Source organism: Callospermophilus lateralis, chromosome 1, assembly GCF_048772815.1.
Source record: "Callospermophilus lateralis isolate mCalLat2 chromosome 1, mCalLat2.hap1, whole genome shotgun sequence".
Taxonomy (NCBI): Eukaryota; Metazoa; Chordata; class Mammalia; order Rodentia; family Sciuridae; genus Callospermophilus; species Callospermophilus lateralis.
This window is the reverse complement of record NC_135305.1, coordinates 42,593,325-42,617,086: the sequence shown is the minus strand read 5'-3', so window position 1 is coordinate 42,617,086 and position 23,762 is coordinate 42,593,325. Positions and strand designations below refer to the sequence as shown.

General features: G+C 39.1%; 1 protein-coding gene across 2 annotated transcripts in view; it reads right to left on the bottom strand.

The window, feature by feature from the left end:
* Positions 1-6,557, bottom strand: part of Cav1 (caveolin 1) — a 32,895-nt gene extending 26,338 nt beyond the window's left edge. The window contains exons 1-2 of one of the 2 annotated variants that reach the window (XM_076834128.2): positions 6,449-6,557; positions 4,894-5,058 (exon numbers count right to left, since the gene is read on the bottom strand). In XM_076834128.2, the coding sequence (XP_076690243.1) occupies positions 4,894-5,058; positions 6,449-6,478 (195 nt within the window). In that variant the 5' untranslated portion in view covers positions 6,479-6,557. Of the gene's footprint in view, positions 1-4,893; positions 5,059-5,730; positions 5,907-6,448 lie in introns of those variants that run through there. The other variant, XM_076834138.2, reaches the window with a different exon arrangement.
* Positions 6,558-23,762: the final 17,205 nt, after the last annotated feature.

Genomic DNA, 23,762 nt, shown 5'->3' with positions numbered 1-23,762 from the left:
AGCCCAGTAATTTAGTGAAACTCTAAGCAATTTAGCGAGATCTTGTCTCAAAAAAGAAACTAAAAAAGGACTGTAGATGTAGCTAAGTGGTAAAGAATCTCTGGGTTTAATCCCCCGTACAAAAAAAAAAAAAAAAAAAACGAATATTTTTTGTCTGTATACTTAAGAATCATTACATTCAAGCTTTATAAAATAAAGTTACATATTTTTATTTTTTTAATTTTTCAACAAAGACCTCCTCCCAGATGTTCTGATTTGTCTCAATGCTAATCTCAGACTCATCAAAACTAATTTCTCCCTATGACAATAATCCATGATGAATCAATCACATTGTCTTGTCTATTCTTCCTTCATGATATACTTTGAAATAACTGTTTTGAGCAGTAACTATTTGAAAAAAGTGGCTAAAATTTTAAGCTGCATTAGCTCTTAACTTCTATTAAGGTCAAAAAGGAGAAACTGGAGGCCGGACTGATAACTACTATGTTCCCTAAAATTCTTAAAATGCTTATAGGGTTCAATCCTCAATGCATGCCCTAATTTTTTCATCTCACATCTGGACCCTGGTACAATTGTAGATGCTCCTCCAATTACCATGGGGTTCCATAAATCCATTTTAAGTCCAAAGTGTCATAAGTTTAAAATGCATTTAACACATCTAACCTACCAAGTATCATTTTTTTTTTTTTTTTTTAGCTACATAGTACACTGTAGAATATCTGTCATTTCCCCTTGTGGTCTTATGGCTGACTGGGAGCCGTGGCTCACTGCCACCGCCCAATATCACAAGAGAGCATTGTACTACATTTTGCCAGCCTGGGAAAAGGTCAAAATTCGAAGTACACTTTCTACTGAATGTGTGTTGCTTTCACACCATTTAGAAAGCCAAATAATCATGTTGAATTATTGTAAGTCAGGGACCATCTGTACATCTTGACTCTTTTACTTATCCAGAATGGTTATCTTTCATCATATCCTTTGCCTTCATAAGCATCATCTTCCAAAAAGCCCACCTTCACCATGCCAAACCTGGGCATAACGTATTTTAGAGATTCTCACATCTGATGTGAGAAAGTTCAAACACCATAAATACTGGCTTTAGTACTCTGCCATTTGTCCGGGATCAATCCTTTTATTTTTATCACCTACCCCTTTGTCACATAAATTCCCAAATTCCAATCAAAATGGGTTACCAAAACTTCCCTGTGTGTGACATTCCTATTGCCATGCCTTGATCATTTAGAATGGCGTCTTCTGATTGGCTCAGCTATTTGCATTCCATCTATTCCCCACAACCCAACTCAGATTGCACCTCTTTTGTGCCCCCTCCATTAAACCATCTACAGTGCATTCTCTGCACCTATTACCCTGTTCACAGCAGGGTCTAACATTTACTATCAATACCATTCACTGAATGTCAATACTGAATATTGCATAATATTCAGTATTATTTACTTTTGATTTATTGTAGTATGTCTCTGGTCTGTTTCTAAAATGATAATGAGAAGGCTTACAGTTGAGATCTAATAAAACAATATGCCAGTTATAAACGAAAGTGAAAATACAAAATGTGGAAGAGGGTAACATGGGTTAATAAAATTTTAAATCTACCTATGTCAAGGCAAAACTAAAGGACCCATTGTTATTTGGCAGAGACTTATCATTGTGATTGGGAGTATCATTTCACTAACTGTGATACTTCGATTGTTGGGCTTTATTTTAGGAATCATGTAGCAAAGCATATACTCTAGATTCCATAGATAGCCTAACAGTTTGATGAATAAATTTATTGATGATTAATGTGACATCAGAATCATCAACTTGAAGCCATTTTCTTTACTTAGAAATTCCAAATAAGTACATAATGATATAGAAAAGAAAATGTGAACATAAAACAAAAACAAAACAAAACAAAAAAACCAGAAATCTCAGGAAGAGAATGAAATCTCTGAGATTGTTCCTACTTCAATCAGTGGAAATTTAAGAAAATATTCACAATCACAATATTTTTGGATAAATGTTTGTATATCATACTGTGGAGCAGTAAACTTAGAAGATAAAATAATTTTATTGGAAATAAATTGTACTCTTTAATTTCTAGCAGATAAATAAATAAATTGTTCATTTAATTTCTAGCACCTTCTTGAAATACAAACTTACAGCATTCACAAGTTTGTCTTTTTTTTTTTTTTCTTCCTAAATAGTTGTTTTACGGGACTGAACGAATATGTACAGAACACAATGTTGTTCTTTATATTTTATATCGGGTTTCATTTCTTCTATATCTAGAGTTGTTTCTTCATAGTATGGGGACATTTTAAAAATGCATGTTACACTCTAGTAGGACACACTATCCAATAGAGTTTTCTGTGGTGAATGACATGTTATAATCTTGTGACCAACTGATAGAGAAATGTAACACATCCATGCTTCTATACTCACAAACTGAGCCCTTGAAATATACCTAGTATGACTGAGGAACTGAATTTTACATTTCACTTAATATTAATATGTGAAATTCAAATTGAAATAGCCATAGTGACTGGTAACTACCTTATTGGATAGAACAGTTTTTATAGGCTGTTTGCTTCTAGAACAGAACTTTTCTTACTTGGTTGGTACTTTTAATAGTAGATTCCACCAATGCTGTCTCCTTATCATTGTGTGAGGCTATGAGCTACCATTCATTCATGGTAAAGTTTTAGATGTCTTTATAATTAAGAATAATTCTTTATTATTTAAGAAATTGATGTCAAAAGTAAAATTTAGGGAAATGTATTATTTACCATCATGGTAACAGGGAGAGGATCTTCCCTATTTTATCATTACATTTGAGCTTGGACTCAAAGATAAAACTTCATAAAACATAAGTCTTCATAAGTATAGGTAGGTCCCCTTCCACCACCCACTGTTTGGGCCTAGTTTGCATCTGTGGCCTCTGTATCTCTGCAGGGCATTCTCTGAAGTCAATCCTTCTAGGTGGGGCATCTGAGTTAGTGATCCTGCCAAATTCTTCTCAAGGTGGATTTTTCTTGTCTGACTTTCTTGTTTTGCTCTTAGCTCTATGAGAAAGTGGGCAGGGTTTAGTTTCTTTAGGCCAGCAGGAGCTTGCTTTAGCTCTTCTTTTAATTTCTTTAATTTGAGGATCTCCACACTTGCTTTTTGAAATGCTGTTTTGTAAACTGCTATTTCCTCCAAGCCTGTTATGCCTTTTTTCCATCTGTGTTGAAGCCTCTTTTCCCAGTGGGGCCTTTCTTTCTCAACTTAGTCATGCTATGTGTGGAGACCCACATCCACACTGCTGGTCTCTCTGACTCATCCCGCGAGGCTGGTTTGCTCCAGGGAATCCCGTTCACAGTGCAGTGGAACAACAGGGAGGATCCAGTGAAGTGAGCCCTTTCTCAAATCTGCCTCTTTTCCTGACAACTCTCCCTCTTGTCCAAAGCTACAGGAGAAGGAAAAAAAGGAAAAAAATGCCCTCTCCCCTTTAAGGTAATATGATTAGCAAAAAGTTTTTAGCAATCCTAACTCCCAGTTTATAAGGTACTTTTGTTGTTGCTGGGGCTCTCAAAAACTCCATAATCTGGCTAATAGAAAAATCTGTGAATGCTCCAATTTTCCTTTTTCCTCTACCAGCAAGCCAAGCAAGTCAATTCTGACAGCTATACTTTCCTTCCAGTTACAGATGAAACTGTTCCCCCTATTGAAATGCATTATTCATAACTGTGAACAGTCTCTGCGGCTCCTCCCATCCATAGATGGAAAGCAGGTGAGTGGGTGGAAATTGCTCATCCACCTCATTGGCTGCTCTGAGGTTGTTCAGAACTTCAACTTCATATTCTTCCTAGAGGCCAGGATTTTCCTTGGCCTTCCCTGGCCCCTCAAAGAAATCCTTTGCCAGGGATGGCTCAAATCCATGATTTCCCAATCCAAATGGGTTCAGACAATAAATTCCTCCCACTGAATTCGTTAAAAAGGTCAAAGTTGAATAACATCATGATAATAAAAACTGACCACTGTGTCAGATTCAAGTTTGGCCAATAATCCAGACAATTAATCTATTTTCAATGCCACCAAGCACATCCTGAAAGTATAAAAAGGAACCATAATTCCAACGTCCTGCTAGCTCAGGGCAGGCTGACCCAGGTCATCACTGAAGAGGCAACTTTCCACACCTAACTAGAAGTATCCAGAGGCGAAATCAAGAGATGGGCATTATTTTTGGTTTTATAAATTGGATTACTTCTGCACAAGTGCCACTTTCTTCTATTTAGAATATCTTTCTAGTTAAAATTCCTAGTTACCATATCTTTCATATGTACATACAATATCACATAAAATTTATAAATACATAACTTTTGTCAGTCCTCAGCATTTCTATCATTTTTTTATTATTTTTAAGAGAATCAATTCAGGTTATTTTAGCTGGAGGAACATGCCCATTCTGACTCTTGCCTTTGGCACAAAACTTTACACAATTATTTTATTGCTTTAATTCAATGTGCAAATTCTCATCACTAGAATTTCAACCCGAGAATGCAGTACAATCATCCTCCCCTACCAAGAAGTGTGGGCCCCTCTGTGATTGAGGTCAAGAGGTTTATTTGTCAGGAGAAATGGGTAGTTACGTGAACTCCTACAAAACTCCTTTTAGCTAAATTCCAACTGAACTAACCAGTAGGAGGAGGGAGGGAGATGTGACATTTCTGAGGACCACAGGAGTTCCCACAAACCAAGCCCAGAAAACGGTGTTTGTGTGTGTGTGTGTGTGTGTGTGTGTGTGTGTGTGTAAGTTAGAGAAGGATGCACAGCTGCTTGCCAGAGAAGCGCAGTGGGCCCTTGACAGCGGCCCCCCGCGGGCACATCGCATAGTCTCTGGCCAACTGGACTTACCTTGACCACGTCGTCGTTGAGATGCTTGGGGTCGCGGTTGACCAGGTCGATCTCCTTGGTGTGCGCGTCGTACACTTGCTTCTCGTTCATCTCGTCTGCCATGGCCTTGTTGTTGGGCTTGTAGATGTTGCCCTGCTCCCGGATGGGAACAGTGTAGAGATGTCCCTGCGGAGGGCAGACGGCCAGAAGGGGGAGGGTGACAACGGCGATTGGAAGAAAAAAAAAAATCAAAAGGAAAAACAAACGTCAGAAGTCAGCCTGGCGGCGGAGCAAAACTCGAGCTCAAAATCGAACTAACCGCTAGGACAGCTACGGCTTCGCTCACAGAAAACTCCTGCGCACTGCAAGCTTTTTAAGAGGATCGAGGAGAGGACACCACACCCCTCGGTACCAGGCAGGGAGCGCCTGCCTCCCGCGCCCGCCACCAGGGGTCAGGGCGAGCCCCGGCCCGCGCCCGCCCTGCCTGCGGAACCCGCGGGGACCACCGGAGAGGAGGTCTACCTTTTCTTCTGCCCTTTTTTTCAGCCACTCCACCCTCGCCCCTAGCACTTCACCTGCTCCATTTTCCTGTCCCGGGCCCATTACCCCTGCCCCCATAACCCCTTCCAGCTTTATCCCTAAGATCCAACTGAATCTCCTGACCCATAAAGTGTCCCCACATTCGATGCTTCTTGGCTGCGTCCCCCTCGCACCTGCCGGCGTTCCTCACCCCTCTCTCCACTTTTTGTCTCCATGGCTACCCCACCCCACTTCCGCGATGGTCAAAATCCCGCATACAACCACCTCTGGGCAGAACCATGTGCCAAACCCCCTAAACTCCCTATAACTCTATCTCACCTGCACAACTGACCCGACCCACCCTCAGGTCCCTTCCAGGCTGTCGGTGGGTAGCTGAACAGAGGCTGCGTTTGGGAAAACGTGGTCTTCACACCCAGGCTGAGCCGGCACGCGGAGAGACTGCTGCGGGTGGGGGTAGCTGGGGGAAGGGAGATTCCTCCCACCCCCAACGTGCACCTCTGCACACCCCTGCAGCCTTGGAGATAGAGGAAGAGTTCTTGAGATGGCCCAAGAACTTAGGAAATCGCAAACACTCTTGCGCCCGCGCGTCGCCTCCCCGGCCAGCCGGTCCAGACGCCTGGCAGGGACTGTCCTAAGAACTAAGGGTAAATGACCCCCAACTCTGTGCTCCAGTTCCCCGCCTTCCACACCGTAGCGGATAGATTTCTGGGACCCCGTGTCAAGGGAGCACCCTGGACCCATTTGGAAAACCTGCCTTCGGCGGGCAGATCCAACTTCAGGACCTCGACCCCCCTTTCCGTGGTCTCCTTACTCAGGGACTCCCTTGATGCCCTCCCCAGTAGGAAAATATAAAACATTCCTGGCTTCTTTTCACCTCCCCGCCCAGGCCCATTCCTTGGCGGTGCCAACCCGAGAGGAGTGCTCCGAAGTGGAGAGGGCTGGGGCGAGAAAAGCAGCCGGAATATTTGGAGTGGGAGATAGTAGAAGCAGGCACTCCATGCGCACCCAGGGCCGGCGCGCCCACACCCAAGCCTACCTCGGAGTCTACGTATTTGCCCCCCGACATGCTGCCGCGTGGCTGGATTGCAGGCTGTGAGGAGGTTTCCCTGAGCTGTAATTTAAGGGAACTAAGGAAGGAAGATCTTGTATTGTATGGGGGGGAAAAAGGCGCTGGCGGGGGGGGCGGTGGCTGGGAGGGAGCCTCCTGGCTGCCCGCCAGGGGTTTGTTCTGCTCGCAGTTGGCCGGGACGTGCGCTGCGCCGGGTCTAGGCACATCCCCAAGGTTCTGGCAGCAGAGGGCGGGGAGCGCCCACAGCTAGCCCAGAGCAAGTGAGAAAGCCTTTCACCCGCGCCAGGCTGTTTGGGCAGATATTTTAGACCTGGGGCAACATTTTCCCAGCTATGAACCGCGGAGAGGCATCCTGGGGAGAGCGAATATTTTCGCAGTGCATCATCTCAGCAGGGGTGGAGGAGCCCAGTAATCTAGAGATGCCCTGTATGAGCAACGGGCGGTAGATTGCGTTTTGCCCTGTGCTAAAATTTTTTCCCCTCACCCATGTTTCATTGCCTTCTAAGATACTTCTGTTATCTTTTTCACAGAGGAAGAGATAAAAAAAAAAAAAAAAAAAAAAAAAAAAAAAAAAGGCTCAGAGCCTTTAGGTACATTTCACATCTAAACACTGGGATGGAATCTGTGTGGGTGCCTGTGTGAGGTATGCTTTTGGTGACACTCGTTTACATCCAGTCTGTGTGGATGGAAACTTGGAAACAGATGCAGGCACGCAAAATTGAACGTTTCCCATTCGCTTCTTCCGAACTCTTCGAAAATAGTGGAAATGTTTAACTTTGCTATAATTTTATTACTGATCTTTTCTGGAATAAAAGAAATTCATACTAACAAGTTATGCCATATTTATTAAACACATTGAATAGTTACATTTGTAGAAAAATGTAATTAGAGCCTCAAGTTTATTACTAAGGAGGGTTTACTTTTAAAAATATGCTTGGATGTAAGCATAGATTTGATTTTTCTACAAAGTGACTAGATTTTTTTTTTAAAGTATTAGCAATTAAAATGTCTGTTTTGGAATTTGGTACCCCTCTTTTTTACTTTATTAAAAAGCAGCAAAAGAAAAATTAAATATCGATCTGTTATTTTACTTTTTTACTATAAGCTGTCAGAACATTCACTGATCAAAGGAAAGGGTGTTTTACCTAAGGATCCATATGCAATAACTTGAAATAAAAAACTGAGGTACACATGAAGTCTCACAGGTTAAATTTAAAATACTAGCTGTCCAGAAAGGGGAATATGAAATTGGAAAGAGGAGATGAGAAGGAATAGAAAATGGAACACTAAAAATATTAATTATCTAGTTGGAAAGAAGACATAAAGATGACGGCAATCCATTTTTTGAATTAATTACTTTTGTTAAACATATAACAATTATACACATTAATGGGGCACAGTGTGACAATTCAACACATACATACTTCATGCACTGATCAAGTCAGGGTAATTAGCATTAAGTTTTGTTAAAAAAGAAAAAAAAAGGATCAGTTTCAACTTGGAATGGCAAACAAAATGTCAATGTCACAACCGTTGGAAGACTTTGTGCTGGGCTATCCACTTTTAGAAGACAAAAGCTGTTCTAAAAATTCAGTTTTCTTAGTTATATTTCTTCGAAATTGCCTTTCTTAATTCTTTGAACAAATGATGTGTTCCCAAAGAATTGCAGCTAGTTCAATGTGTTACGAAGTACCTAGTTCACCTCTGAAGATTGTTCAAAGATTGCTGTTCCTGTGTAAATCTTTTTTTATAAATGAGTGCTGCAAAGAGTTGGGTTGTGTTCTATGGAAAAATGTGAACACCATTTCCCATCTCTTGTTATTCAGTTTTCAGCTATGATGAGTAATCTTAACTGAAAAAGTCAACAGGAATGCAGAGAGAGCTCATCCTGCATTCCAGCAAGGAAAGGACTTTCTGGGGAGGCCCTTGAGTGAATGCTTAACCAGTACTGGGCAGAGGGAAAGCAGCTTTGCTAGGGAAGCCCAAGTCAATAGAATCAACAGCAGCACATGTAATCATAAGGATCAGTGAAGCGTTGTCAATGCCAAAATGAATTCCTAATGAATGGAAAAACCACACACTGTTTAAGTAACCTGCCTCAACAAGAAGCTGGCACCAAAAAGAAACACATCCTGTTCTGGATATAATAGCTGACTTGGAGAGAGTTCCAACTTCATGAAAAATAAAGATGAAGAACTTTGTTAGCATAGGTACAAGATTTGAAATGAATAGAGGATGTAAACAATTTTTTTTCTTTGATATCCACATAGATAACTAGGCTTGGAGGCAAGTCAATAACTTTCTCCGAATCATTTACTAAAATGGGTAGATGGCAACTCATTTTCCCTCTATTTTTTTTTTCTTTTCAGAAGCAGAATTAAAAGTCAGCTCACGGATTATATGTGGTTAGAAATAAAGAAAAAGAAATAGGACCCAGATTATCTAAGCCAACCATCTTAGAGATGAAAAAGCTAAGGTTTACATACAACCCAAAGTATTTGTTCCTAAGAAGTTTTGTTGAATAATGGAACACTTTAGAGTTGATAAATAACTGATACACCTGTTAACTTCTGGGGCATGGGACTCTTTAAGTAGGCTAGTCAGAGCTGGCTTGTGGCAAAATGGTGAATTTAGTTACTTCTGGTTTTCTCTCATTTCCTGCTCCTTGTTCCCTTCTATTGGCCTTGTTTCCTCTTCCCATTCATTCTCACTTTAGGATTGAAGCCTAAGGTCTGACCACTTACACTGCTATCAATGGTTTTAAGAAGCAGGCATCTTTTCAACACTTCCCAACATTCAGAATCCTGTGACCCCCCTTCCCCCCAGATATGTCTTTGTCAGTGAGTTTAGAAAAGGGATCCCTTTCTTTTTTCTTTTTTTTCTTTTTCTTTTTTTTTTTTTTTTGGTTCTGCAGATTGAACCCAGAGATGCTTTACCAATGAGCCATATCTCCAGCCCTAATTTATTTTTTATTTTGAGTCAGAGTCTCATTAAGTCCTCAGGGCCTCACTAAGTTGTTGAGGCTGGCCTCAAACTTGAGAGCCTCCTACCTCAGCCTCCGAGTTGCTGGGATTATAGGAGTGCACGACTGTGTCCAGCCAGAAAGGGATTGTAGTATGGGTTATAATACAGGTTATGTCCAGGTGTGATGTAAATTTTATTTTTTAACAACTAGCATGGCAAAGCTGGTCACCAATCTAAGATAACACTGGGGCTTGCCTTAGAATACTCTGGTTAGTTGCTGAATCATCAGGAAGTTGGGTTCCCTCAGGAGAAGGGCAGGGAGTACATGTCAGAAAATTGACTGTTTACACATAAGTGCATAAATGGGTCTATATTTTTATAATTTCTGTGTTCAGCTGAATATTCATTCTATTTATCACCATCACCCCCTCATACAGCTGTTCCTTTTTACCCCCATCCACCAATTCCACGGAGGCCTTCTTCCCATATCTCATATATACGGAGAGTAATGGCTTTCTCACAGAAGAGTTCCCACATCACCGGAGCTCTTCCTACCCCTGTCTGGTTTGAAGGCACAAATAAATTCTTCCTTTGGTTGGGCCCTCCCATTTTGAGTATTTTAAATATTTTTCAATTAATTTTCTTCAAAAAACATGCAAACAACTATTACTATATATTTTTTAAAAGTCTTTCTGATAAAGATGCCTAGAGTATACTATTTCCATACAATTTCTTTAAGCTGGCTTAATTTTTCTTATTTAAAATGGAAAATGTAATTGATTTCTACTCATTGGGGCACTATGAGCATTTTTTAATGAGATGATACAGTTAAAGCACTGAGATTACTACCCTAATTATGATAAATGCTAGGGATAAGGGAACACATTTAAGTCCACAAATTTAGGACATGACTAAACATGTATTTCACAGTATTTTTAAAACATAAAATAGTTTAACCATCCAAAATATAGCAAATAGTAGGAGGAACACTTACCATTAAGCCTGATCAGACACAATCATTTTGCCTTATTTCTTTTCTTTAGGGGAGTATCAGGGATTGAACTCAGAGGCACTCGACCACTGAGCCACATCCCCAGCCCTATTTTGTATTTTATTTAGAGACAGGGTCTCACTGAGTTGCTAAGTGCCTTGCTTTTGCTGAGGCTGGCTTTGAACTTGTAATCCTCCTGCTTCAGCTTCCTGAGCTTCTGGGATTACAGGCGTGTGCCACCTTGCTTGACTTGCCTTATTTTTGACTTGCTTTAGAGTTTTCATAATAGAAAACATCATAGATGTTCTCAAAGTTCTTTATGACTGTAACTCTCTGTTTCTATAACAGAATCTGCTTTCTTTTCCATATCCTCATTCTTTCAGAATCTTCATCTCAGTCAATTCCCAGTTTCTTCCATTTTGTCAGCGTCGCATCTAAATTCCAGGGACTTATGAAATGCCCAGGGGTCTCAGGATGGGTCTGTAGAGGAGAGTTCCCTATTTCACTCTGCACCTTGGCATCTACTGATAAGCATATCAACTTGTCTATTCTGAGACATTAGTTCATTTGGAGACCACAGCATTGTCCCTCATGCTTCTTTGATATGTCCTTTGGACCCTACTGTAGTTTGGAACTAGTGTCCTACAAAGGCCCATGTGATAAAGGTTTAGTCCCCAGGGTGGTGCTCTTGGGAGGTGGTAGAAACTTTAAGAGGTGGGGACTAGTGGGAGGCCTTTAGGTCTTTGGGGCATGCCCTTGAAAAGAATCATGCTATCCCAGTCTCTGTCTCTGTCTCTGTCTCTCTGTCTCTCTCTCTCTCTCTCTCTCTCTCTCTCTCTCGCCACCCCCCCCCCCGCCCTTGGTCATCAGTTAACTAGTTTGGCTCTGCTAAGTTGTCTCACCATGATGTGCTGCCTTGCCACAGGCTCAAAAGCAATGGGGCCAAACAATCACGGATGGAAATCTCCAAATTAGTGAGCCAAACTAAACCTTTTCTCTTTATAGGTTGATTATCCCGGGTGTTTGTTACAGTGATGAAAAGCAGACTAACATAGGACCAGGGATGCTTTCTTGGTCTCCCTGTCTCTTATTTGGGGCTCTGTGAAAATCTGATGAGCCTGGGTGGGCAGATCTGATGCAGTATCATGGAGACTCCCATGGCAAGCGTGTTACAGAGAGCAGTGAATCCTTAAGAACTGCCGTGGTACAGAGAAACTTTAGAGTGTTGCTACTTGAGTGGAACTTATCCAGAAATTAGATATGAGGTATCCCCCCAAAAGCTTATGTGTGAGACAATGCAAGAAAGTTTAGAGATGAAATGATTGGGTTATGAGATTCTTAACCTAATAAGTGCATTAATCCACTGATAGGGATTAACGGGGTGGTTAACTGTAGGCAGGCAAGGTGGGACTGGAGGAGGTGGATCACTGGGTGTGTGCGTTTGGGCTATATATTTTGTCCTTGGTGAGGGGAGTCTCTCCCTCTGCTTCCTGGCTCCGTGTCCTCAGTCACTTTCCTTCGTCAGACTTTTTCACTATGATTTCTGCCTCTCCTCAGGTCCCAAAGAATGGAGCTTGGCAGTCTATGGACTAAGACCTCTGAAACTGTGAGCCCCAAACTTCTTCTCTAATTGTTCTTGTCAGGTCTTTCGGTCACAGCATCACGAAAGCTGACTACAACTGAGTCATTAGTATCTTCATTCTCTGAGCCTCCTAAATTATTTGGAACCTTGCTTACAGGCACACACTTGTTAAAATTGCTTTGCTTTCTTCCCATGTTTATTTTCCTTTAGTAGGTAGCCTGTTCTTCCATCTCCCAACAATATGTGCCCTCGATCCCCAGGATCAAGACTTTGGGATTGGAGAGGAGCCTTTTCAGCTATAATAATTCTTCTCTCATGTGCAAGTGTGGGTGGGGAAGGGGAAAGCTCCAGGGACAATCAGAAAAGGACATCAGTAAATTATTCAAAAGTAGGACCCTTCCTTAGTTTCCTTCTAACCAAATCCTGCCCAAATTCTGCCAGTAACATTTCTAGGATCTATGTAGTGTTTCTGAATTATAGCCAATCTTGAACTCAAATTTCAAATATATAATTTTAGAACTTCTGTCAATATTTACTTCACTGATAGCATTGCATTAAGACTTTTTATCCTTCCAATTAACTCAAAATACTGGTAATGGAATAAGACGTTCATCCTCTAGCTTTCCTTGTCTTAGTTTATAATTTTCTTATCAAATCTTTTGTTTTTTAATTCCAAGTCAATCTGACTGGTTGTTTCTTGTGTTTGAAATAAAGTAAATTCTTTGGAAAACTTTGAGTAGCAAATCCTAGGTAGAAAGTGAAATGCTTTTTAGTGTCCTCATGAAAATTGGTGGAGTATGTCACATGATCATGAGGCCGATAATCCAGATGTGGCCTCATAGCCCTGCCTACATGATATATCACAACAGCTAGTTGAAAATGAAAGTTGAAATGAACCAATGTGCTTTTTGTCATTATATGTTTAATGCATGTAGAAAACTAAATTTTAGGCTACATCAATCAATTATTGCTATAGTAATACTTAATAAACAAAAGACTACCAAACTCAGTAGCTTTAAACAACCATCATTTCTTCTCTCTTCTCTATGGGTTGACTGGATGGAAGTTTGACTGACTTTGGCTGGAGGAGCTCCACTGCTCACTGTTCTCTATGTCCTTCATCCTTCTTGGCCAAGCAAGCATGGGTAATGTTCCGCTCATGCTCCAAGACTATCCAAGGCACAAGAGACAAGAAAAAATATGCAAGGCGTCTAAAAGCCTAGAATTGGAATGCTACACTGTCACTTTGCTATGTTCCCTTGGCCAGCCTAAGTCAAAGGGTAGGGGAAAAATTTCCACCAATGTTGAAAGATGGCAAGGGTGTGAATGAGGCAAAGTGTGAAGAGCTCAAACCTATATCAAAAGTGAGTGATCATTAAAGATTGGCTTTGGCTTTGATTTTCGAGTTTTAATCTAAGTTTTGATATACTTTTAAATACTTTCCTTTAAACTAAATATTCCTGATCTAAAATTCAAGCTTGTATTTGAAGATTCCCTAATATGATGCATGACAGAGGGCGTCAGGGAGGGCTCATACAGGTCACCCATCCATTGTCTTGCCTTAAAGCACAAGGTGATTTTTCAAGACAGGTGACAATTTATTCTACTTTTTAAAAACTAGCCTTTAACTTCCTTTAGAAGTCTTGCTTGGTGAAGCCTAAACTAGTGTTTGGTTCAGGTTAGCTGAGAGCTAAACTTTTGAGTGTTAACTTCTGTATTTCAGTGTTTTCTGACTAAAATTTTTGTTTCAAATGTATTATTTCCCCTCCCTGCCTTTTAAAGATGAATTGGCAGAGCACAGGTGAATGTCCCAGAACGAAATTGAATAGTGCCACAGAAAGTGCTGCAGTCTTTCTCTGGCTTCTTCAGTTTGAAATTAAATTTCATCCTAATGACACAAAAGAAATCAAAAGAGCTGCTATGAGATAGGGACATTGACTGACATCAGGACTGAGAAACAAATGTTCAGTGGCAGAATCTTCCTGCACCATTCGTATTGGTACAGGTACTATGAAGTGTAATCATTGCTATTGTTCTGCAATTATTCTGGATTTAGAACTAAGTTCGATGAAATCATGACTATCTTTGAAAATCTAGCAAATTTTTTTTTTCTAAAAGTAGGTATCTCAAGATTTACACCCTCACTTTTTTTAGTCTGCAAGTTTTTATTCTTTGAGATAACTGGTTTCTTTCACAAATTCCATTTAATATAAAATCATAGAGGTGATTTTACTTATCAACATAAAAGAAAATCCAAATACAGGGAAAATGCTAAATGGAAGGCAACCTAAATTTCATTGAGTTCTTATATTTGTGCTTGAAGTCCATGCAAAATCCCAGATTCAATTCATGATCTCATCCTGATGACATAAAAGAAATCAAACGAGCTGCCATGTGATTGGGTTCTCTACTTATAATCTATTTTAATTACTGGAGTATAATATCCCTTCCCAAAGATTTCTACCACTCTTTAAGATGGGAAGTCTTAGTCCAAACATAAAGCCAAATACTAATGTCATCGAAGGGCAATGTATTTAGAAAGCAAGAAAGGAGAGAAAAATAAATATTTGACTCATTCTTTCATCTGAGTAGATTTATATCAATAATAAAAATAAAAATTACAGTTTTATGCAACAGAAGATTGAAAATACTATAAGTAAGCCTTGGGCATGGCAATTTTTAGAAAAAATGGTAGTAAGAGATGCAGCAAATTAATATATTACATCTGGTTGAGAGATGTAGAATATTTATATATGCAATAGCAACTGCATTTATTCCTATTTCAGCAAAATAAATATGATACCCTTTAAAAATATGGATACCCCATAAATGCTATCCAATCTATGACTCTCAAATCTAACAGGAGAACAAAACATAATGTAATATATGATATAATGTATTGTAATATAACACAGTATAATTAAATTAGTATCTGAGATATACTCTATTTTATAGTATACTAGCAGAACTTTCAATAGCATGTTAAAAAACACACTTTTTAAGCAAATAATTCAATTTAAAAATTCCACTTTGATCATAATGAATTGAAAAAGAATAAAAACAACATGAGTTCCTGAATATTACCACAAAATTGTAAGGAGACATTACATATACTTCTCTATTGTTCTCAAGCTAATGTAAATATTTGGGAGGAGTCCTCTACAAAAGCCTTTTGTTTTGTAACCCATCTGGCTTGAAGTCAGAGCTCCATTATTTAACAAAGGAAATTCTCTTTCCTTTTGGTCCTTTCCCTAGTAAATAAACGATTTACCAGGAGTTGATCTGACCTAGGGGAAATTTATCTGTATACTACTTTCTTCAGCAATGATGCTTAATCATGAGGCATTTCACTCTTTAAAAAGTATATAAAAGTGGATTTTTTCACTAATTCCAGAGAAACTATTCCTTTGCAAGGTCAGCTTTTGTTCATCCTAGATGCTGGGGTGCAATTTTGCACTACTGGTTTTTACCTGCAATCGATTCTGCTTACTTCAGAGGGAATGTGAATGTGTTTTAAAGCAGGAGTAAGGAATTGGAGTTTTTTTCTAATAGAGTTTTAGTTGTAGATGAACACAATTCCTTTATTTTACTTATTTATGTGATGCTGAATCCAGTGCCTCACATGGGCTAGGCAAGTACTTTACAACTGAGCCCCAGCCCCACCCCCAGGAACTGGAGTTTTTGAACAGTCTGCTCAGTCTTTTTATAAGTCCAACCAAACAAATGAATACTGTCAGGATCTGCTCTTCTCTCTCATCTTCTCTCTTTCCATGTCTGACTCAAGCTAATTACTCGGGCTCTGTTACAGCCTCAAAGGGAAGCTCAGGGACTTGCAGCCTTGGCATCACTTGAGAACTTGTTAGAAATACAGACTCTCAGGGACAATCCCAGATTTTCTGATTCCAGATTGATCTTTTAGCAAGATCCCCAGGGTTATTCATATGCATGCCATCTTTGAGAAGTAGTGATGTACAGGAAACTTGAAAACTTTAAACTGAAACAGAGTTTAAAAAGGCAGAAGTTATGGCAGCAAACGCCACTCTCCTACATAAGAACCATGGATGAAGGGGAGAAAACTCACTAAAACACACATAAAAGGTTCTTCATATTATGGGACAAAAAAATAACTGCAGCCTGGATGACTTAGAGGGAATTCCACTCAACAAAAGGAAATAACCTACCATTAAAGTATTTGTAAGCAAATTGAAGGAAGCATCATTTACAGGGGGAAACCCTACAGGTTAAGTTGGCCAAGTTGCTTGCAGGGAACTGGAAGTTCTTTCCATTTCTATAAACTGAAGTCTTCTTGGAATGTGAAATCAGGAATTACAGACTGGGCAGCAGCCAAGCTGTTTTTTTTTTTTTTTTTTTTTTTTTTTTAATATACAAAAGGGCCTGAACTATATTGAATATTCCCATTAGCCATACTTAAAAAGTATTGGTCATCCAAAGAGTTTAGGCAGCATCAACTAATTTTTTTAAGACCACAAAGTAATTTCTTGCAGACTGCTTCAAAGTAGCCCAAACCCACCCTGCACCTTGAAGAGTCACATGCTTTGTGAACTTCATTGCAAACTTCAGGGCTGGGAGATTTTCCTTTTCAATTCGAAACTTTTCTTCATGGAAATCTTTGAATCAATCCTTAGTTCATTGTGTAGCATAGAGCATGGGCTGCATTGTATCTGTCCCAGGTAGATTAATGCTTGCCATTGCCAAAGTTCTTCCAGGAAAATTTATTTCACAGTCTTGTTTTTACTTTTCCCTCTTATTTGAATATACTTATGTTACAATGTCTATGTGTGCATGTGTGTGTGTGTGTGTGTGTGTGTGTGTGTGTGTGTATGCACATGTATGCCTACACTAATGGGCTTTCTCTCCCCTTAGGGAGGAAAAAAATAGTTTTAATAAAATCCATTCTTTGCACTTTTTCATGTTTCATGTTATCCTTCAGCAACATCTGCAACAAATAATGCCAACAACTCTGTTGCTTTTTCAGGGGTTTCATTTTCAAATATTTAGTAATCATAGGATCTTTCTCTTGTCTAAATAAAATGTGTATGAGTGATTCAGTTGATTGCTCATGTGTTTCTCTGGATGATAACATAATTTTCTGGTTTTATGATCAGTGTTTTGCTTCTGTCCTCTTTCAATACCCCATTTCATTCTCTCTCCTGTAGGGCCCCTGCATATGTAGCATGTGACATCTAACTCTAATATGTGCTGTTCCTGAGGCCTCCCCCAAAAGCTGGTAACAACCTGGAGAGAAATGGTTGGATGCATCTTATGCATCTTTTCATGTATTTCAGTGTTGTCATTTCCCACGTTAAATATTCTTCTCTTTTTTGATATTGGTTGGTTTACAGCTATCACTTTGTGAGAGAATATGTGTGTAAAACCTATTTACTATTGTAGAAATATTCATTTGATGATTTTTTAAATTTTTGTATGTGGTAGCTTATAAACTTGAATTAGAAAAAAACTATTAACCTTTGTTAGATAGTTTAAGACAAAGTTCTAAAGAAATCACATTATGGGGTTCAATTAGTTTCCTTTATCTGATAGCAAAGTATTGTAAAAGCTCTTTCAAAGCCATCTAACATGTTCAATTTGTAGGAATGGGTGAGAATGGGGATGAGGAGAAAGAGAAAAAGAGAAGGGTGCATGGATCTGGGCTAGTCATTGACAATGTTGGGAAGTATAATCTTGCCTGATGATGGTGAAACTGGAGTTTTGAGATGAGGTTGGATTCACGGCTTCTGTTGGTGGTTAGAGTTTGTGCTAGCTGCAGATCTTTGCAGCTGAAATAGCTGCTTTAGTGTTAACAGCTACACATACCAGGAGATATCCATTGACATCAGCCTCAAGGCAGCCTATAATGCTGGACTTTTCTTGCCACTATCATCAATGTGTTGCAGTTCTTGATGTCACAGCACACCCCAGGAACCCAGCCAATTTCCTTCTGGGTTCTTGTCTTATAAATTTGAAAAATAAAATCCATGGCAATCACAGAAGGGAAGACCAAACTGAGTAGGATTTATTTAAGTGAGAAGAGATAGAATTTCTGCCATGCAGAAGGGGGTCAGATAGTAGGAAAACCCATTTTGGTGTGCTAGCTTAGGAACTTATATATGGTTTGGGGTAGATCACAGAGCAAAATCAATGTTAATTGAAAAACTATCCTCCTCCATGTCCTTTAGTATGAGTTTTAATCCTTCCTAACTCCAATCTGGGCTCATTCCCACCTTCTATTTTCCTGCTTATGGGACAAAGGAGCTGGCATGGTAGTGTTCACACATGCAAGCCTCATGGTCTTTTGCATTTGGAAGAGGCCTTGATAGTATCCATCAATATTTCTACAGGTTAGCCTCTTGGTGTGGTTTCTGCATTTGAACAAGACTTCACTTGGGACCCATCACTTCTGGTTGCTGACCATTGACTATTCTTCTTCAACAGGAGTCCATCATAATCACTACTGCAAAGCACAGCTTTACTGTATTACATGTAATTGAAAAATTAGAGTAAATCACAATATTCATTAACACTATAGAAAAATGCTCATTAAACTTTTATATATGTAAAATGGGATACTATAGCATTGTTCTATAATACTACCTAATAACTTAGTAAAATTACATATATATTAAATCTTACTGATACATGCATAGCAATACTGATGTCATGTAGAGAAACTGTCTCTCACACACACTGCTGTTGCAATTTTAAATTATTCACACCTGTGGAAAAGCAGTGTGGTAATACACAATTAAGCCATTAATATGATTGTATATGGCAGTCCAGCCCTGCTTTTAAAGTTTTATCATGATTGAATTATTCTACAGTGAAAAAAAATTCATAAATGGGTTTTCTTGGAATTTCCAAGATAACATAACTGACAATAATGGATTAAACATTAAAGGATAGACAAATTGAAAATACATTTCTAACCAGAGGAAGAAAGACATAAAATGTAGATTCTATCTTGAAAGAGTAAACAGAAAGTATTAGTACAATTATTAATATTTTCTGCATCAAAGTGTCAGTCATGAGGAGAAAAATTATTGTCCTTGTGATACATATTAGAGAAGACTGTGATGGTAGTGAAATTTTTATGAAATTTATTTTAAAAATGGGAGTATTAGCATTTGTAAAATACTTTTCTGACATTAGCTGCAATATGTAAGGTCTAGAGCTGAGATGGTAAAGGGAAAGAAAGAGAGGATGTGCCCGGAAATTTAGGGGAGGGACTTTGGGGACTAGAAATGAAGACTGAGGAGGGTCAGGGAGCCCAGATGCCAGCATTGGAGAAGTTTTACTTCTGAGTCATGGAATTGGCCTCATTGATGGGAGAATAAAAACAAGATACTTTTCAGATACAGGGAAGGTGGTGTGACTGAATGATTACAAAAAAAGATTTGGGCTGGAAGGGAGAACAAGTCTCGGGCACAAATCCTAGGGAAAGTAGAAAATGACTGCCACAGTGATTAAGCATGTAGACTGGTGACAGATTGTCTTTGCTCAAATCCCATCTCCTAGTGTGATCTTGGGTAACATCCTCCACTTCAGAGCATCAGTTTTATCATCTGAGATGTGGGGATGTAAAACTCCCCCATCGTAGAGTTGCCGTGCAGATTAAATAAGTGTCCAGCAGGTCATCAGTGCTCCACATCCTGCTCCTTTGTTGTTGGTACTGAGATCTGAATTTTCCCAGCTAGATGACCCACACAGGATCAATCACTTTCCTCCCCAGTAACCTAAATGTGCTAATCTTTGCTATTTGCCTCCCTGAGAAATGGCATGCTCATCCCTTCAACTTTCCAATTGATTCCTTGTTTCACTGTCCCAGTTACCTGAGACAGCAGTTGGCTGGAACTGATGTTCCATTCAGCCCGAGAAGCAGGACCTGCTTTCTGCCCTTCTCTCCCCTTTTGTTACTGGTCGGTGCTCAGTGACAAGTGACTGGGAGGCAGGCAAAGAAAAGAATGCTCCAAAGATGACCTGTTGCTCTCTTCTCTTCCTGATCCATTTATGTCTGAGAGAAGTATTTGCCCTTGGCTACGTGCTGTTTCTCACTCTGAGTCACGTCTCTTCCTTTCTCTCATCATTCCCCACCCCTACCTTTTCCTATAATGGCAAAATGACTTCTCCAGCCGTGCAGCCAAGCTGAGTGACCTAACACGTCCAAATGCAGGCAGATAGGTGTCCCTGTCCTATTTTTGGATAATTGTTGAAGTGGTGTCCTCTGATTTTTCTGACTGCTCTGTGGTGTCCTTTCTTTGCACGGACACAGCAGCAGTCAATAGCAGAGAGGGGCAAGGTGAAAGAGACACAGGTGGTCACAGTTATAGTTCAGTTTTCAGCTTCAGTTTTGCTCTCTGAGCTGTCTTTAGGGTACATGGTTCCAGCAGAGCCCTCAATGCCCCCCTCCCGGGGTCCTTTTCGTTCAATAAGACAAAAGCCACTCTCCTCTGTGGAGATAAAGAAGTCTTTGCTGACTTCAACTCCCTCCATGCCTGTTCAGTTTGGGTTGACCCCTGCTCTAGGGATTCGAGGCAGGGGGGTCCAAAAGCAAAGCTGTGAGAGGTGAAGTTCATGTCATTGGAGCCTCCTGTTTTCCATTCTCTGTCCCAGCTTTCCCCTGGGTAGCATCTCTTTTAATCTGTGTGTGGTGCCCTCACACTACACTCAGGGCCCCCACACGCAGGTACCCATACAGGCTCAATATCCCCCTTCAGGCCATCCATTCACACTAAAGTAAAAGATGACTGCTGATCAATTGAAAGGTTACCCCACTCAAGGGTACTTTGCACTTAAAAATCATCAAGGGATAAGGTTTCTGTGATGGCATTTTGGATATTAATCCAAAGAAAAAAGCTGAAAAGTGAGTAAAAAAATGATTTGAAATATGATGGAGATTTTTCTCACTTTGATATTTGGGGATAAGGAGAGAGAAGACATTGGGATGATTAGATTATCGTAGTGCAGATTATTTTTATTTATAAAGTACATAGCCTGAATATTTACTATACCTGTGTATCTGAATATCTAGTAGACCCATGTCCTCTGCCTCCTCCTTTGTCAGCCTGCCCTCCATACATGCACACACCTTAAGGGAAAGAATATATTGAATCCTGACTTGTGATGAAGCTCTAGGTCCCTTTTTTTTTTCTTCTTCTTCTTAGCTTTTTTAGGCAGTGTGTAACCCTGTAAAAATCCTGTAAGCTCTTATTATCTTAAACATTTTACAATGATAAAGTTGCAAACTAAAGAAGTGACCCATTATTTGTATTTTTTTCTCTATCGAGATTTAATTTGTCCTGGAATTCAAATGAGACAAACATGAGCCCTTGTTTTCTGAAATGTAAAACTCTATAGAAACAACATTTCAATCCCATACATTTCAAAGTGAGAGACAGGCTAGTGAAAGAAATGGCAACATTCTAAGAAGCATACAAGTTATGTTACCATATGATTTTTCTAAGTGCTAGGATTTCCTAACCCAGGAACTCTGAAAACAAATTTCAGATGAGAGATTGGAAACAAAAGTCAGGCATTGATCCAGATGATGAAATGCACCTGTATACTTTACATAAGTTTCAATTTTCCTGCCTTCATGGTTTATGTCAGAAAATGGTGAGAAGGAAAATTGTATTCAAATCACTCTATTTCAGACCCGTTTTATAAATGAAAAAAAAAATTGAGTGTTATTTGTACCTGTACTTCTATAATCATTCCAAGTTTTCTTCAGCTGTTTATTTCATTGTTCATTCAGAAATTATTAATTACACTTATTAAGTACTGAGTACCAATATATACCTGGGGAGATGAGGTCATTTTTGGATTTCAAAGACTATAGTCTATAGGAGTGGTCTTCATATACCATTTTATATATTAAGACACAGAAAAGTTATTTAATGTGGAGAAATTTTGGAAACATGCCAGGATTTGGGTAGGCCTTGGGGAAGAGTTGCTGGCATGTGGCAGGAGAGAGTGGGATTACATAAAAGTAGCACAAGTTTTCAAAAAGGCTATATAAGAATCACTAACAGTGACAGCAGACTGATAGTGAAGGCCTTGTATATGTTGCTCAAGAGTTTGGATGACCATTTTAAGGGAAATGACATGGAAGTTTTGATAGAATCACTTTATTTATTTATTTTTTTTAAGAGAAAGAAGGATTATAGATCATATTGAAGGTAGCAAGTGTGGCTGGTTAGGAGGCTCTGGCAAGTAGACAGGCCAAAGATAAAGACGGTGATGAGCATGGCAGTTGCATTAGTCAGCTTTCTTTTGTAGTAACAAAATACCTGAGATAAATCAGCTTAAAGGAGGAAAGATTTGTTTTGGCTCGTAGTTTTAGAGGTTTCAGTGAATGGTCACTTAGCCCTATTGTCTTTGGGACTGGGTCAAGGCAGAACATCATGGTGGAAGCATTTGGTGGAAGAAACTACTCACCTTCCAATGGTAAAGAAACAAAGAGAGAGACAGAAAGGGGCCAGGGTCCCAATATCTCCTTCAAGGGTATACCCCAATGACCTAATTTTCTTCCCCTAGGCCCTACTTCCTGAAAGTTCCATCACCTCCCCAAATTTCCCCAGACTGGCAACCAAGCTTTTAGTATATGAGTCATTAGGGGACATTTAAGATTCAAACCAAAACAGTGCTATAGCAACAAGTTTGGTAGAAAAATCTTTGAATTTATCCTAAGTAATTTAAAATATAGATTTGTATGTTACTTTTTGGAAAAAAACATCAAGAACTGACAAAAACCTAAGAATTACTGTCACGAAGAGTCAAAGTCATAACAATCACTGGAAGAGAGAAAAATACATGTATTATATTTAATGAATTCATAGCATGCCAACCTCATAATTGACAGGAAATTCATTGCCTTTTTTTTTTTTTTTTTTTAAGTTCCTGAATTGAGCAGCTAGATTGGTTAAAAGAGACATGGTAAAATCTGTACCCTACTTAAGTCATAGAAAAACCATGAGATGGAAAGTTCTTGAAATATCATTTTGCTAAAGATAAGAAAACTGAGACCCAAAGGTTAAAACCATTTTCAGGAGTGACACACCTTGGATTGGAATCCAGAGGTCTGACTTTGTGCTTGGCATTCTTCATTACAATACAAAAATTTCCCAAGATAAGACATTGAAATAAGTTAGTGGGATGCAAATGACCATTGAAAAGAGCAAGTTTTAAAGTTCTTTGAAACTATAAAGAACATGTTAAGAAGCCAAACACCTGCTTTATTATTAAAGGTTGGTCATTTTCCCAGATTAACTGACCACAAGAAAATCCATGCCAATACCAGCAACTACTTGTCACACACTTGCTTTCCAAAAATAATTTTGGACTTTGGTCTGGCTTCATGATACAGGTATGTAAATCCATGTTATTTATATTGTTATTACTTTCATACTTAAAAAAATTAGAAACAGAAATATTATTTTATTTAGGATTAGCAAGAAGAGACTTTATAAAGATGAAAGATGGTGGGTTTGTGAGTAAGTGATTTCATACTACTTATCAAGTGTTAGAAAAATTTATGTGGAATCTCTTTAAGGGCTAGGAAAACAAAGAATAAATTCCTATCTTGTAGTTTTAAAAATATATTTCTGAATAAGCAATAACTCATGTATTTATTAATTTTGAGTTTTTAATAAGTTAAAATTAGCTTGATGTGTTTCTTATTGATCAATTCCATGTTTAATGCAATAAATGCAATAAAAGCAGTGCACATA